This window comes from Panulirus ornatus, chromosome 58 (genome assembly GCF_036320965.1).
Source record: "Panulirus ornatus isolate Po-2019 chromosome 58, ASM3632096v1, whole genome shotgun sequence".
In the NCBI taxonomy this organism is placed as follows: domain Eukaryota; kingdom Metazoa; phylum Arthropoda; class Malacostraca; order Decapoda; family Palinuridae; genus Panulirus; species Panulirus ornatus.
The window spans coordinates 19,893,972-19,909,876 of record NC_092281.1 but is presented as its reverse complement, the minus strand read 5'-3'; the positions used below and the strand labels follow the sequence as shown (position 1 = coordinate 19,909,876).

Sequence of the window (15,905 nt, the reverse complement as noted above, 5' to 3'; positions counted from 1 at the left end):
TCCTTCTCGGTAATTCTGTGGTGAGCCATATGCCTTTACTCTCAACGTCATCCTTCAGAAATAGTTCCTCTTGGTTCTTGTGCTCTGGTCCAGACCAGATCTACATTCTGTATTTTCAGGTGTCGTTTTACTGTGCCTCTCCACCTCTGAGATCCCACCTGGCTCCCTGCAGTTCCCTGTCGCATCTCTCGCCATACCACAGCTTCACCGCAAGCCTCTCTGCATGCCATTGTAGTGTTGACAAGTCATTCCCAGTGGCATCGGCTGGTCACTATAACACTCAGGGATGAAAAGCTGGGGTACATCAGTGCACTCAGAACGTCTGAACTTAAAACCCTCATCGATATTTTTTATGTTGGTCTTATTATCCCTGGTGTATCTTTTTTTTTTTCCATTCTGGTTAATTTGACTAGATCCCAATTTATATCCTTCCATCCTCGCATGATTATGGTGTGTCTATGGTATTAATCTATTTATGTTTGTCTGTTGTGAGAGATGTCTTCTTCCATTAATCTCTCGTTGTGTTGGTGTCCTTGGCCAGGCCAGAGTCCCATCCTGTTGTCCCCAGGGATACACAGCTTCCCCTTCAAGTTGGGTCTGCCGCTGGGCCTGCCCTCCACCTTCCTGGGGAAGCATGGCTGGGTCCAATACTTCTGCAAGGCAGCGCTACGAGAGCCCAACGGCCTTACCCACAAGAACCAACAGGTCTTCATCGTTATGAACCCCATCGACCTTAACCTGGAGCCCTCCATCCTTGCTGTGAGTAGCACACACACACACACACACACACACACACACACACACACACACACACACACGCCTCACGAACTACCAAGGAACTGTCAGATAGATGTGTCAATTCTCATGCACCTGTAACTGCCATGGCTTGCAGGCTTATGTATTAGTGCTGCCTGTCAGAGTTTGTATGCTTGAATCTTTCTTTTTTTTTTACTGTAACTGTTATAATTCTTTTCTTTTTTACTTTTGTACGTGACTGTGTAAAATCATACTTTCGTTAATCATAAGTATAATTATATTCTTACCCACAACTTTAAGTTGCTCTTACGGTATGGGAGACAGTTTCGTAAAGCCATACATATATATATACATAGCGAAGCTTCTGCCAAAAGGTTTTGTGACTTATTATGTCTGACTCATTATATCGAGCCCAAAACCCTTACCTTACGTTTATTCTGATATTGTCTTACTCCTCCAATGTGCCTAACATCTACATTGTCTTTCCAGCAACCGTTCCACTGCGAGATTGAGCACAGGCTGGGCATGACCTGCCTGTCGCAGGGGCCTGTCTCCTGCCGCGTCAGGTTGGACCGTGGCGGCTACGTCCCTGGGGAGACCATCAGTATCTGGGCCCGCGTCCAGAACCAAAGCAAAGTCACAATCAAGCGCACGCGAGCTTGTCTCACTGAGGTAAGTCCGACGCAAAGATCAATATTCCTTTCTCAAAGGTGACTGTAGAATTTGTCTGTCTTTCTCAAATAAGGTAGTTTTTAGAGATAAGTCAGCTTGTCTCTTTGAAAATACGTCTGTCATTATGATATGTATGAGTCCGTCTCTTCTTTTTTTATGAGTAATCTAGCCATAACGAATCAGTTACCATCTTTGTTTACGTGTCTCGTACACGGCTACTGGTTGATCTGTACATTTCTGAGTCGTAAACAGATTCATAAAGGGAATGGTGCTGGGCCATTAGGGGAGTGGCTTCTGTGTCCCAGGGTTCCTCACTGGTTATGCTCTATGGTTGTTCCAGTGCATCTTGCCAGCACACCACACGACTGGTTAATGTTTGCTAACACCACACCTAACAGAATTTATTTACATTTATTTCATCATAGTTAAAAAGGAGTTCAGATTGAGAACAAAAGGTGGGCGCTTGCCTGCGGGACCCCTCCTCGCTACAGTGCAGTAATGTGTTTACTTGTTTATCTTTTGTCAAAGGAACTCGATGTCTAACTATGTAATATGTAACCCCAGATGATTGAAAGGATAAACTGGCTTAAAAAGCTATGATCAATCTGGATGTGTAAACAGTAACACCTGATGTCCTGTAACCACCAACACCTGGTGTGTAACCAGCAACACTTGATGTGTAACCAGCAACACCTGGTGTGTAACCAGCAACACCTGATGTTTAACCAGCAACACCTGATGTAACCAGCAACACCTGATGTAACCAGCAACACATAGTGTGTAACCAACAACACCTGGTGTGTTACTAGCAACACCTGATGTGTAACCAACAACATATGGTGTGTAACCAGCAACACCTGATGTGTAACCAGCAACACCTGGTGTGTAACCAACAACACATGGTGTGTAACCAGCAACACCTGATGTGTAACCAGCAACACCTGGTGTGTAACCAGCAACACCTGATGTAACCAGCAACACCTGGTGTGTAACCAACAACACATGGTGTGTAACCAGCAACACCTGATGTGTAACCAGCAACACCTGGTGTGTAACCAGCAACACCTGATGTGTAACCAGCAACACCTGGTGTGTAACCAGCAACACCTGATGTAACCAGCAACACCTGATGTGTAACCAGCAACACCTGATGTGTAACCAACAACACATGGTGTGTAACCAGCAACACATGCAGCACCTCAAGTACTTTTCTGTAAGTTCTGTTGTCAGTAAGTCGTGATGTACAAGTCTGCTGTAAAACTTTCACTAATTCATTGCCAATCCCACAGACGATCCAGTACGTCTCCAAAAACAAGGTGATACAGACAGAGACGAGGGAGCTGTCGTCAGTGGCCAGGGGGAAGATCAAAGCAAAAGACACAGATGACTGGAAATATGAACAGCTTTATGTACCGCCCTTGCCACCGACAAACCTTCGGGGCTGCCACCTTATCCGGATACAGTATGACGTGTTTGTGAGTATTGCCTGTGTCTTTTAAAAGACATAACTTGGTCTTTGTATAGTTTAGGGACTGATGAACCAAAATGATTAAACGCAAGTTTTCTTCCTGTCTTTTCCTCGACAAAAATCTTAGTTGTAAGTATGTCAGTATGGAGAGGTGTGTGCTTTTGAAACGTGACTGCAAAAATTTGCAAGGAATATCTTGAAGTAGATGAAATAATGATCATATCTCACGGGATATCATAACTCATGAAAGTGTGGTTCTCTGCAACAGCTTCATACAAGAAGAAGCAACTGTAAGACAGTGTATGGTTGTTCGTCTGCAGTTGTCCACGTTAATAAGTATTAGACCTGCAGAAAAATATCCTGATAAGACTTTATTGTTGTTGAGATTTATCTTTAAATCTTTACCTTACGATAGATTAACGCTTACTTGAAACATGTTATCAAACCTCATGTGAAACTTGAAGTCTCTCATTTAAAACATATTCCTTGCGGAGTCTTTGTCTTGCGCATTTCATACGGCACTTCTATGTAGATTATTCTATAACACCAGGTTGTACTGCCGACATTGTATGACGAACAACACTTTATGATAATTTGCATGTTACTGATATGAAGGTTTTGATTTTTGTAAGCACCCCTGAAATAATTCACAAGGAATTTCTTTTTATTTCTATTATCATTACTCCTAATTTCCAATGTAATGGACTGGTTCAGGATCATACAGCCTCCGGAACATCAATTACACGAATCCCAATCCATGCCCTACGGGTTAAAGTGAAACTAGGCTTCTACAGTTATATATAAACAAATACTTCCTCCTTTTTCATTTTACGCTCTGAGTTAATTGGTCAAGTGAAACCACTGTCTCCATTCTTACCACTGCGATACCTAAAATGTTTTCATTGCTTCTGGTTTCCAGTCATTCCTCTATCATCTTCAACTGAAATACGCCTAGCCCTGATAGATTTTCCCACTTTGTCTATCCACCTCTTCCACAGTCTACCTATCCTCCATGTACCTTGTACTATCCTACTGTATTGTATTATGTTGTACCTTCCATGACTAACGTATCATCTGCCGTATGTTCTTAACCATACCATCCCAAAATGACTTTCACTTCTGCGTCCTTCCAGTGACTTCTTCACATGACATGACCTTCTCACATCTTCATCCTTCATTTCTTATGTCCTTCCAATTCCCATTGTCCTACGTAAATCATTCATTTCTACCATTCGTGGTTCTGAACAACCATGACCTTTAAACACAGGTTTCACAGTCATACATTAGCTGTGGGACAATTACTCCTTCATACAGGCGTCATTCACACTGCATTTTCTTTTCTTTTTTTTTTCCCCAATTCACGAAAGATTTCACTGAACCTCGAACTTTTCCTCCCAAGCATGACGTCTTTCAGCATCAGCATTCCACTGCCGCCTTTACTGAGTTTTGCTTCCAGATATCTAAACGCAGTCAGAGCATCCGGTTCTTCACCAGGTAAACAGACCTTATAATCGGATATCCCATCGCTCAGTGTCTTAATTTTGATTGTCAGCATCTTCCATTTACATATAACATCGAACTGCCCATCATCCTACTCTGATTTTAGCTAGCAACACAGCGTCGTTTACATACAACAGCTATTGCAACTTCCATTCTGTTTCTCTGTGGTGAAGTATCGCGTCGCAATCGCTCCACTTCGCTCTCATTTTACACAAAGACGTGTCCAGAGAAACCTTATATACCCATGATGACATCACACTACCTTGACGCACTCTCTCTTACTCTCACACATGCTTTACTTCCACTGTAAATGCCCTTAACAGCATTCAAAAGTCCTCTGTGCATACCATATATAGAATCAAACGTTAACAAAGCTGTGCACACCTTGTCTTTGTGTAAACCTTTCAGTGTTTATTGTCTAACTACGAGAATCTGGTCTACACAGTAGCTTCTTCCTCTCCTCAACTCGCCTTCTTCACCAATGATAGTTTCACTAAGTATACACATTAGCAAACATTATCCCACCAGACACTCTTAAAGTTATGCTAGAGTGATTTATTCTTGAACAATACGACTGTGCCATTCGGTCATCTTGTGATGAGCCCTACAACCACTTACAGAGCGAGACACAATCAACTAACGTCATTTTCACCTCCACTTTTTGCCACCTCGCTTGACTCTCTTTGCCCTGAGCTTTTTCCTTCAATAAGAGCTTTATTTCTCTTTTTACTTCCTTCAGAAGCATGTCTTCCCTTATCATACAGAGTTTCCTATATTTCTTTCTTCCTATCTTCAGTCTTATTGTACCAATAGACACGTTTCTCTCACCATTATCTCCGATCATTTCTTTAATACTTAACTTGCAACACTTGGGACGGTACTTATAGCTAAGAAAGATTACAGTAGACTTTGAAGTTGTTTATCTAAAGATTTTTTGAACTTAACAAGTTCCATGCAGTACAGAAGAGATTAATTTTTTTGTGAGTCTGAACAAAAATATTATTTCTAGCGTATTTTCCCACATATCAGTTTTTGTATGGTAGAATTATTCTCTTGCCTAAAGAAAATGTGAATTATGATTCTTTCATTCTCCCCAGTTCATCATTGAGCCCAACAACCTGGAGAAGGACATTAGATTGCAGCTCCCGATAATGATGGCCACATACCCATACCGGAACTCAGACGGAACACTCAAGAAGAAGAGAGGTGCAGAGTACCCCAATAATCTACCCATCTTTAGGCCATGGCTCAATAATAAATCTTTCGAGTGATTCTAGTGGATATGAGTGTAACAGTAGGATGGTGTTGCAAGTTGCTGAAAAGCATGTAAATGCTCAATGTCCTAATTTGCCTTCATTGCCATAAATGCTTCAAAGCAGCTGAATTAGCTAGTGCTCTGTTCTTTCTTTATGCCATTTTCTATCAAGACTGTAAAGGTATAAACAAAATAGGGTGCAAAAGTCATTTGTTTATAGCAAACTCAAAAAATTGACTGGTTAGGAACAGTGTTAAGAATATACCTTCTTGTTATTATTTTCTGAAAACAGTTATATTTCCTAAGCAGATTTCTTGCAAAGTATATGTGATACATGATAATGGAAAGATGACAAATCTTTCATGTATATAGTGTAAATGGAGAGAGTATGAACTGGTAGCAAAATAAGAGTTAAAATTCATTGGAATAATGTCAGTGACTATATTTGTTTTAGTCATTGTAATATATATATATATATATATATATATATATATATATATATATATATATATATATATATATATATATATATGAATAGGATCAAATACACTAATTTTACTAGTTTACATTATCAAAACCTACTATTATTTTGCACTTCTTTACGAGATATTCTTTCAAACAATTCTTTGTTACTCTTGCATATATTGATACATAATCCTTATTTTCACTACCATCACTTTTGCTCCATGTCTGAGAGTGTGAGAGCAACACTTCTATGAATTTATACTGTATATAGTGAACTTTCCATAACTGTCTTTTTGACAGTTATGAGTGTTCTCAATAGTAACACCTGCACATTCGTCTTTCACCCTCGTGTTCCTTTGACAACACAGGTGTAAGAAAGCGCACAAAATCCACGGCTGCACTGCACTTGATCCACTACCTTTCTGCTATGGATTAGCTATATATATATATTCTTTTTTTTTACTAGAGCATAGAATGGTTAATCATCCTTGTATTTTCATAATGATATGACATGCAGCCTCCTGTCTTAAGCTTACAATGTGTAAAATTTTAAGAAAGTCATCTATTACACAATATGATTTTTGAGCAGTTTATGTGCATGATTATTGTTGATAGGCTGTGTATTGCTATGTTTGTATTTCATTAATTGATTCTGTTATGAAATCTTTTATTTACTACACTCATATATTGAACTTCGTGTTAATGTAGATGATTATCAGTAATAATCCTGAAGCGTGGTATTGTATTCATACATGAAATAAATGTGGATTGAGTTTTTAGTGTTAGAGCAACTTCAGAAAGATTTTCCAATTTACGGTACATACAAGTTCAAAAAGTGATGTAACATTTTTTTTCTTTTGATTTCCTAAACATTATGGTGTTCATTGTTTTCATGACATGAACATGTTATTGTTATTTTCTCAGTAACATGCCACATTCCACCCGACTGTAATGTTTATTGAATGAGTTTACAACTTTGTCCATAAAAACTGTTGAGAAGATTTACAGGAAGCCTTCGAGCAGTTGTGATTTATATTGAATATTATTATAGGTATATCTTTATTCTACTTAACACTAGATGTTCCATTTTCTCGCATTTGATATAATGTTCTCTTCCTAGATCGTCTGTCGCTTTTCAGACAATTTGCACCCTTATTATTATGCTGTATATATTGCAAGAAAGTATCAAGAAGCTAATTCTTCAACTTATGCTATTTGAGGAAAGCAGTGATAAGGGACAGATACTTTTATCCATGACTGTAGGAATAGCCTGGACTCACGGTTGTATTCAGACTCAGATAATCAGTGAACAGCATTAACAGATGTGAGTTCAAGTCTGAGACATACGTAAGTTGCGCATGTGTGTTGATCGTCATAAAACAATTCCAAATGTAATTTCCATAATCTTCTAACCGTGGCTCTTGCATTCCTCATCCAATGAGTCAAAGAAATCTTACTTGTAAGAGTAAGGCTGAATGCATCCATTACGATTGTTTTAAAAGTGTCCCCCTTCGTGATTCTTCAGTAAGCACGTCAATATTGCTCCATTGTTCTTACGTTACTTCTGGTAAACTGAACCAGTTGTTGTTACTTATGTTCTCCTATAAAATATATACTCACAGTCGCCTAAAGTAAGCATCATTTCAACATTTATATGTCATGATAAACATCATTGAACATTCTCATTACATCTTAGTCATATTCCTCAGCATTAACTGATCTCACAATACTCTGTCTGCTCCTGCTGATATCATCCCATTTCGTCAAAACGCTCAAAGCAATGCAGCACTTGCATGCCATCACTCCTTATAACCTTCATCTTCCTCAGAATGGTGAACCATAGTTACTTATGTAAGCATTATCTTGCCTAGAGCATTAAGCCAGTTATAGTGCTTGTGAACCGTGATCTGTGAAGCCTATCATTGCAAAACTCTCCACTGAAATACTTCGATGCAGCACTTTGCAAAAGCCAAGAAAGCTACTGTAGTCTGTTGTAGGCTTGCTAAACTGCTCATATAACCTTAAGAAGTGGAAGCTGTTCAGAGAAAACATAATGAGATTAATTGATCTTAGTGACTGGAAGCTTTCCTTTGAAATGCAATACACTACTTAGAAAAATTTAACCCACAGCAAGACAGAGCTTAATGTGCAGACACATAATATTATGAAGTGGAAGCTTTTCACAGAAAAAGTAATACAATGTGAAAATAGTAACTCACAAAAAGACAGCTCAATATCTATAGTCAGACATTTCATGACGAATTGAATTTGTGCTGAATTTAGAACTCAAAAATTGAGTTTAATCCGTGTCCTAGGTAGGATTCAAGACTATATTCTTTATATGTTATGAAACTTTTAATGCTCATGAACCTCAGTCCAATGCTTCTTTTACCAGCTTCTGCTGGGAAAATGACAAAAATGCATTTCCCCAATTTTGTTCGACGTTCACATCATAAGTTTGGTTTTCATGTTCCACAAAGTATACCATATCATGATTTTCACGCGTTTGTTTGATCTTATTCACCCCACAAAGACGTCTTGTGATTGCATGAAATAAGGTGTTATAGATGGCTGAAGCCCACTTTTAATTCTGGACTGCATTTACGAAGCAGATTTCTTTTTTCATTCAGTGATTATTTGTATGATCTAGATATCCGCTATGCCATAACAGTGATACAGTTTATCATACTAGATTCGCTGATTTGCATTCACCATTGTATGTCAAACACATAATTTTTGTTTAAAAACATCGTGTAATGAATTACGATTCAGTGATTTTTTTTTTTTTAGTATAATTCTAATCAGTGAACATAGAACAGAGCAAGTTATTTGGTTTAACTTCAAACAGCTACTGTCCATCATCCCCCTTGAACCGTGGCATGGGCCCACTTGCCAGTTTTAGGTGCCATAATGATCTGGGCTGTGCACCATCTTCAGTAGCCAGGCCTGTGTGCCAGGGCAGATGGAAATGTACAGTGACAGGTGATAAGCGCAACCTTGTAATCTGTATAAAAAATTGCTCATACACTGGTAACATGATTCCCAGAAATAAATCCACAGCTGTTTACGAGGATATTATTGTCCTAATTAATTAGCACAAACTTAAATGATGTTGAGCGACAACAGTCTTTGTTGGTACCTGAACATCTGGCCTGAGGTAATTGGAAACATTGTTCTTGCAACAACTGGTTATATATGAAATGCCAACTGACTGCTGATATACCACAGATATTACTTGTTCATGTATAGACTATCTTGTAGGATTTTTAATAAAGTATATACTGTATATACACGGTTATTTGATTTATCCACGTGGCATACGTTGTTGTAAGATGGAACTGTATGTTAGATTTGATAGTGTTAGCCATGAATTTTAGTGTATTCAATGTACTTTGACCATTTTCCATTCCAGGAGAGACATACCACAGTGCCCCACTAAATTGTCGGGTGGCTAAAGTTGCATTAAGGTTAAGTAGGATTCCACAAATGCTTCCACTTATACCCAAACATTTACAATATATCAACTCTCCTGGAGGATTGAAATGCTCATGGTGAACCTTAGAACCAACTCATTAACCTCTGCAAATACCATTTGATGGTCATCAATCCACTGGGATGATAATCAAAACAATTTGCTCAAAGATTAAGGACAACAATACAGTGCTGAATTAACACGCTATGCTGAATACCTCAAGCTCAAGTACTGAGAGCTCTCAGTCATGTGAATACCCAACAGTGTTTGGTGACACGAAAAAATCAGTGTGTTCACCAGACTGTCAGCGTGATAACTTACGACCCCAACGCCTGACTGACCTCTTGGCTGATACATCCCGTTATCACCTCTTATCCTACTACCAGATTCAACTACGTAGATAGTTGGGCGATTTTCAAAATCAGATAGAACAGAACATCCCTACGAAGGCCGGTAAAACATGTTAGCTATTACGTAACCCGTGGAGAGAGGAGGGTTAGCGGCGGGAATCAGGTGCCAGTTCACCACCAGGAGGTAGGAAACCCTCGCAATGCTACAGTTTCTCTGGTGACATCCTCACGATCAATGTTCTCATGTGCCGCTAACTTATGCCATAACTAAAGACCCTTTGTAGATAACGGACACTAAACAAAGCCCCCCATATCTCTCTCTCTCTCTCTCTATCTATCTATCTATCCATATATATATATATATATATATATATATATATATATATATATATATATATATATATATATATATATATATATATATATATACACAGGATACCTTCAAGACCATTTATCAGAAAAACAGCCCAACACTTGGGTAACTACCAAGCCAGCACATCCTCATTTACAGCCTTCTAGCCATTAATGCCGGTGTATATATATTCGTTGCCGTGCATGTGCGATTATTAGAACTCTCAGTTTTCTTAATACTCTGTACCGTCATTGTCACATTCCTAACGTTATCAATGCGTTTCGTTATTTCACGACCCGTGAGTGTAAAACTCCCTCAGTGCTAAACAAACAGGTAATTACACACAACCTTCCTCACTGCGTACCCCATCTTCCCGCCATACACACTACGGTGCGACATCTGTTGGGCAGTCATCATACTTCCCTCACCTGCTTCGTTGATCGACCCTCAGCAGGTGATTAGGACTCACAGTGTCTAGCTGAGGGAAGGAACTACTTTTTTTTTTCCACCAGTGTACTTTTTCTTAACACCGCGGAAATGGTTTGCCGATGTGATGCGTACTTAATTGACTTAGAAAAGTACTATGATCGCAGGATGTAAGGTACTTGTGGATTATTGTGACGCCAAGACACGATAGTGACTGAAGGAGTGAGGACGATTGTTGCAATGGACGTGGCAAAGGTCGGCAGGCGTCCGCAGTCCTCTTTCTCAAAATAAGGTATGATTTTATTCGTACATTAGATGACGGCTAAGTTAATGCTACGGTACTTTAGGTTAAGTTTAGATGCGTTACACTAGAACTGGTTTGGTTACGTTACGTTGTTACGATACTATGGTGCATTTTCATACGTATTACTTCTCTCTGTTGGTGGTAGGATATTCTTGTCATTTTATTAAAAGAATAAACTGTATTAAATGTTCCGGGTCTCCTAATAACAATTTCGTGAAGTTTCTGAGAGAATTGATAAGGGACCAACTGGTGAATTACCATTAAATGTGCGTAAAATCTCTAGATCTCTACCCTTTGCCTCCTGCGGTGGACATCCTGCGTATGTCCATGCGTCTGCAAGTGATCAGTTTTGTTGCAATCATTGTGTCACAATAACCATCATAAATGATCAGACACCGGTAAACACAAAGTGTTTAGAAATGAAGACTTTAACTTTGTTGAATTTGTAAACTACTACAACCTAACAGCAATTCTGATTATTCACCAGCAACCAGAGCTTGAAAGGTCCGACATTATTGGATATGATTGTGTACAGATTTTGTATTACGTTTAGAATGTCTATGCATCTCACATCTATCCTTTTTGTTTACTTTCATGTGTTGCGTTCCAGATTTGTTGCTCTGGTCGGTTATTTTGGCTTTAGGCTTATCGACTGCCAGGGTTGTTGGGGTCGTCAGGCGTCACCACATGACGAAAAATCACGAATATTGTAGGTGTTCAAGACCATATATATACTCTCGCTAAACATACGGCCTTTGGCATCTGTACGATAAAACATGTGACATTGTATACGTTAATCGTCACATGAAGCCACGGACTTCGTCAGCGAAATACCTTGATAACTATACAGGATTCATATGCATGAATGTATGTATGTATTGACAACTGAAGTTAGATAGATCATCGAACAAGTTATTAATCATTTTCTCATCATCATTCACTGACATAATAAGGGAGGCCAGAAATTTCTTTAAACCTAATTTTCTCAGTAGGGGTCCCAAGTGTCGGCAAATCATACAAACAAGGAAGCAGTTTGAACGGTATACACTGTTATTCTGATATTTTTCTAACTCCGGCATAAAAGTGCATCAAATCGCAATATAAAAAAACCAGGTGGCACCACCGCTTAGGGAAGGGTGCATTTTAACTGTAACCACTAACCTTACAAGTACTCCCCCTCAATGAGCCATCTATTATTCTTGGATAGATTATGGTTCATTTCACTTGTCTCTTTGGTTGTTCTGCTATCTTTATATGTCCTTTCTTTTCCTTGGAAGGAAATAACTTAGTGTAAAAAACAATGTATGTCGATATTTAGGGATCGATCAGGTTAGAGCACTAGAGTAAAATTATTTTTTGCTTTGATTGGTCACGTATCTTTTATATCAAACTTTCTTCCGCCATGTCATCTGAACACAAGCGATCTGGATGGTATAGGGTGTATCACGAGTATATTTCGGCTAATTCCGTCATACTTCAGGATTTTGTCACACCGCAAAGTAACCACTGGTTGCATGATTATCAACATATGATCGGCTAATCATTTTTCACGACATATTTTTACCAATTGTAATACAAGGCAACTAAATGGGACCAGGGGATATTGCCCATCAACAACTCGAGTAATCATCCCACTGAAAGGTGGACAAAGCCGAGGCGAGTGCATTTGATGAGTTCCGACAGATATAACAGTCTGTACGAACTAGTTAGGGACGAACTAGTGGCAACATCGGTTCTTATTATGTTGGTAGTGAAGTTCTTTTCTTTATTTCATTAATTGTCATCAAAGTGCACTTCATTCCCGCAAACAATCAACATTACCATCTACATTACCTGAACCTTAACTTAAAAAAATATTTTCAGTAATAAAATTTACAAGACTCTTGAAAATAGTATATTTGGGAAAGTGCTGTACATTCTCTTACATATAACGAGGGATCTAGAATATCCTGTGAGAAGAGGGTAATTTCACAAGATGAAAATGATTTGTCTATTGTGAGAACGCAGAGTTACAGTTGACTTTCGGTACCGAGATGTTTTAAAGAAAATGTTAATAGTGTAGGGATGACTCAAATATTATAACAGCCTGTTGATCTATGTCTTAGATTCATGCTGGCCAGTTTCGCTAGCTTATTGTTTGAATGAGTGGATCTATAATTCTTTTTGTGGGTGTTGTATTATATTTATCACATTGTTTATAGATCTTGTCAGTACAGGTAGATAACAACAAACCCAAGACATGTTTCAAGAAACTCTTTATATACATATAAATTCAATACTTATCGGCTGAACTCGGTGAATGGCGATGGTTCTTCACGTCATAGTACAGAGAAAATAGATATGGAGGAATGTTAATAGAGTCGGGAGTACAACCTTGGAGATAAACACCGTTACTGTTCGTTTTATGTACATTTAATACATGGAATAAATTTGTGTAGATAGATATACAAGGAGTTCTTTCATACTTGTAGTGTGTGTGTGTGTGTGTGTGTGTGTGTGTGTATGCTTTTGCGGACGCCACCTCCGGGAGTGAAAAATCACCTTTGGCGAGGCTGTGTCATCAAGAGCAAGGTCTCGTTAAAGCCTCTCTGAGACTCCGTGCTACTGGAAGTAGCACAAACCTGGGGCTGCAGGAGCTCTTGGAAAAGGGGTCCTGGGATAGTGCATATATATATATATATATATATATATATATATATATATATATATATATATATATATATATAAGGATCTTAAACATTGTGGTTAACGACACTATAGTTCATTTTGGCTACACGAATGCGAGCAGTAGGTTTGCTTGTACTGTCCTCGGCCCCAGAGAGCAAGCGTGATTCCTGTTCACGTCAGTCATTGTATGTAGTTAGGTTAACATTGGAAGATCCGACGCGAAAATGACTCTTTCATCAGCAAGTATGTCATATCTTCATAATGTAAATGATCTATTACACTCACACACACACACACACACACACACATCCTGTGGACTCTTGGCTACTCGAAGGACTTGTAACTGTGCCTTGCTCCGTAGGAGGCGAAGCTGGAGTCGTCGTCTGGGGAGAAGGTTGGGTTGTGGTAGTCGGCATGGGAAGACCTGGTAAAGACGGGTATCTCGTCGTCTTGCCGTCGCTTTTTCCGCCAGTAGAGAAATCCCAGGACGACTGATCCAAGCAGACATAGTACCAGAAAGACCTGGAATACTCCCCACGGGGTTCTGGCAACAGGCTTTGTCTCGGACGCCTCAGGAGCAGTTGCATTGGTGCTTCCTGAAGGGGAGGCCGAGCTGGTTTTGGGGAACGTTTCTAAGGTGGTGGAGACAGGGAGGCGAGAGACTACAGGGGGACCCGAAGCCTCTAGGGTTCCCCCAGAGCTATTGTTTGGGACGTTGTTTGCCTCATGTGTAACAAAAGCCCCCTTTGGGATTTCCTCAGACGCCACGGGATGTGTTGGGGAACGTGTGAAGTTTTCTCGGCTGACTGTCATCCCAGAGGTGGCCAGGGTTGTCTTGTCTAGGTCTGGCATCTCCTTCGGAATGGGATGAGATGAGACGTTGGTGGAAGGTTGTGGGTTGTTATCATGCTCGTGTTATTCTCAGGTTCCCTTGTGCCATCGAAATCTACGGTGGTTTCTAGGAGACCCTCTGTTGTGTTTCCTTCGCTAACAAGCTGACCGTTTGTAGTAGAAGCGAGTGTTTCATTCTCATTAATAACCATCTCACTCTCTGTTGTAGGTAGGACTGTCTCGTTTCCATTACTAGTCACTTCACCATCTCCCGCATCGTTTTCTGCAATACCCTGTTCAATGTCTGGGGTGAGGGAAGAAACAACTGTTCCCTGTTCTTCGCCAAGTGCGATACTGTCTGGTACGGAGTTAAGAGCGGCTGTCTCGTTTTCGGTGTTAATTAACTCCTCATCGACTGGTATACTGTCTACTGGTGTTGGGATAAGGACAGGCACAGTGGTCATACCATCTTGAGAATCGGCGCCACCCGTGGCTTCCACCATCCCTCCGGATGGACTAAGTAATTCAACATCGGAAGGAGCCTCCGTTGAGTTAATACCTTGAGCTGTTGCTTCCGTTTCCTCTGGAAACTCAGCCGCCACGTCTGAGTTTACCGTAACTTCTGGAACTGTTTCCTGATTCACTACAGTTGTCAGTAGGTCTTCAGGATTTCCTCCTCCTTGCTGTGTGCTTTCAAGAGTATCCAAAGTGTCGTTTGCTTTCTGCGGCACATTTCCGTCTGTAGCATTCACGGTGTGTCCCTCTTCAACGTCTAACACTGGAGCGTCGTCCGCGTCAGGAGGCGATGCTGCCTCACCAGAGGGTAGGGCATCCTTGCCCTCAGCCAGTCCCCGACCTCCGTCACTGATCCCGCTGATGGTCACGTCATCAATAGCAATCTCATTTCCCTCCATGTTGAGGCGGCCTTCAAATGTGATCTGCAAGAGAATACTGATGTTAACCTCTCTCAGACTTACTTTAAGTAAGAGTACTGGAAAGAGAAGAGCTGAGATATTTTGAAGAGTAGAGTAAGAGAACTATATTGCACTATCTTTTTCTAGTCATCAAACATCGGGAAAACATCTTGTTCATCCATACCTATAAAACTTTATAACAGTGACTGTTCAATATACGAGACAGTATAAAGAAGCATTTTCATAAAATGTCAGGGTGGCATACTGATCACTTTTTCTTTCGCTGAAATCATTAGAGAAAACAATGCCAACCCCAGGAAGCTTACTCAGACCTGACAAACACCAACGACTCCACGTACTAGCTCGAGAGTGACTTTAATGGCACTTGCGCCACATTAGACAGGAAATGATAAAAAGTGAGGACATACATCTGTAAGGACCGGTATCCTACATGTGTCCCATCACCTTACCAC

At 40.0% G+C, this 15,905-nt stretch overlaps 3 protein-coding genes across 4 annotated transcripts in view; 2 read left to right on the top strand and 1 right to left on the bottom strand.

Moving 5' to 3' along the window:
* The window catches only part of Vdup1 (arrestin family protein Vdup1), a 104,838-nt gene extending 98,731 nt beyond the window's left edge, over positions 1 to 6,107 (top strand). For both annotated transcript variants that reach the window (XM_071695506.1, XM_071695505.1), the window contains 4 exons: positions 542 to 759; positions 1,246 to 1,428; positions 2,718 to 2,903; positions 5,494 to 6,107. In XM_071695506.1, coding sequence (XP_071551607.1) covers positions 542 to 759; positions 1,246 to 1,428; positions 2,718 to 2,903; positions 5,494 to 5,667 — 761 coding nt within the window. In that variant the 3' untranslated portion in view covers positions 5,668 to 6,107. The remainder of the gene's footprint in view (positions 1 to 541; positions 760 to 1,245; positions 1,429 to 2,717; positions 2,904 to 5,493) is intronic.
* Positions 6,108 to 10,398: 4,291 nt separating this feature from the next.
* The window catches only part of Papst2 (PAPS transporter 2), a 114,235-nt gene continuing 108,728 nt past the window's right edge, over positions 10,399 to 15,905 (top strand). Inside the window, exon 1 of the mRNA XM_071695501.1 lies at positions 10,399 to 11,008. The gene's annotated coding sequence lies outside the window, so the exon portion shown is untranslated. The remainder of the gene's footprint in view (positions 11,009 to 15,905) is intronic.
* The window catches only part of LOC139766628 (uncharacterized), a 55,173-nt gene continuing 52,167 nt past the window's right edge, over positions 12,900 to 15,905 (bottom strand). The window contains exon 6 of the mRNA XM_071695499.1: positions 12,900 to 15,456. Coding sequence (XP_071551600.1) covers positions 14,527 to 15,456 — 930 coding nt within the window. The 3' untranslated portion in view covers positions 12,900 to 14,526. The remainder of the gene's footprint in view (positions 15,457 to 15,905) is intronic.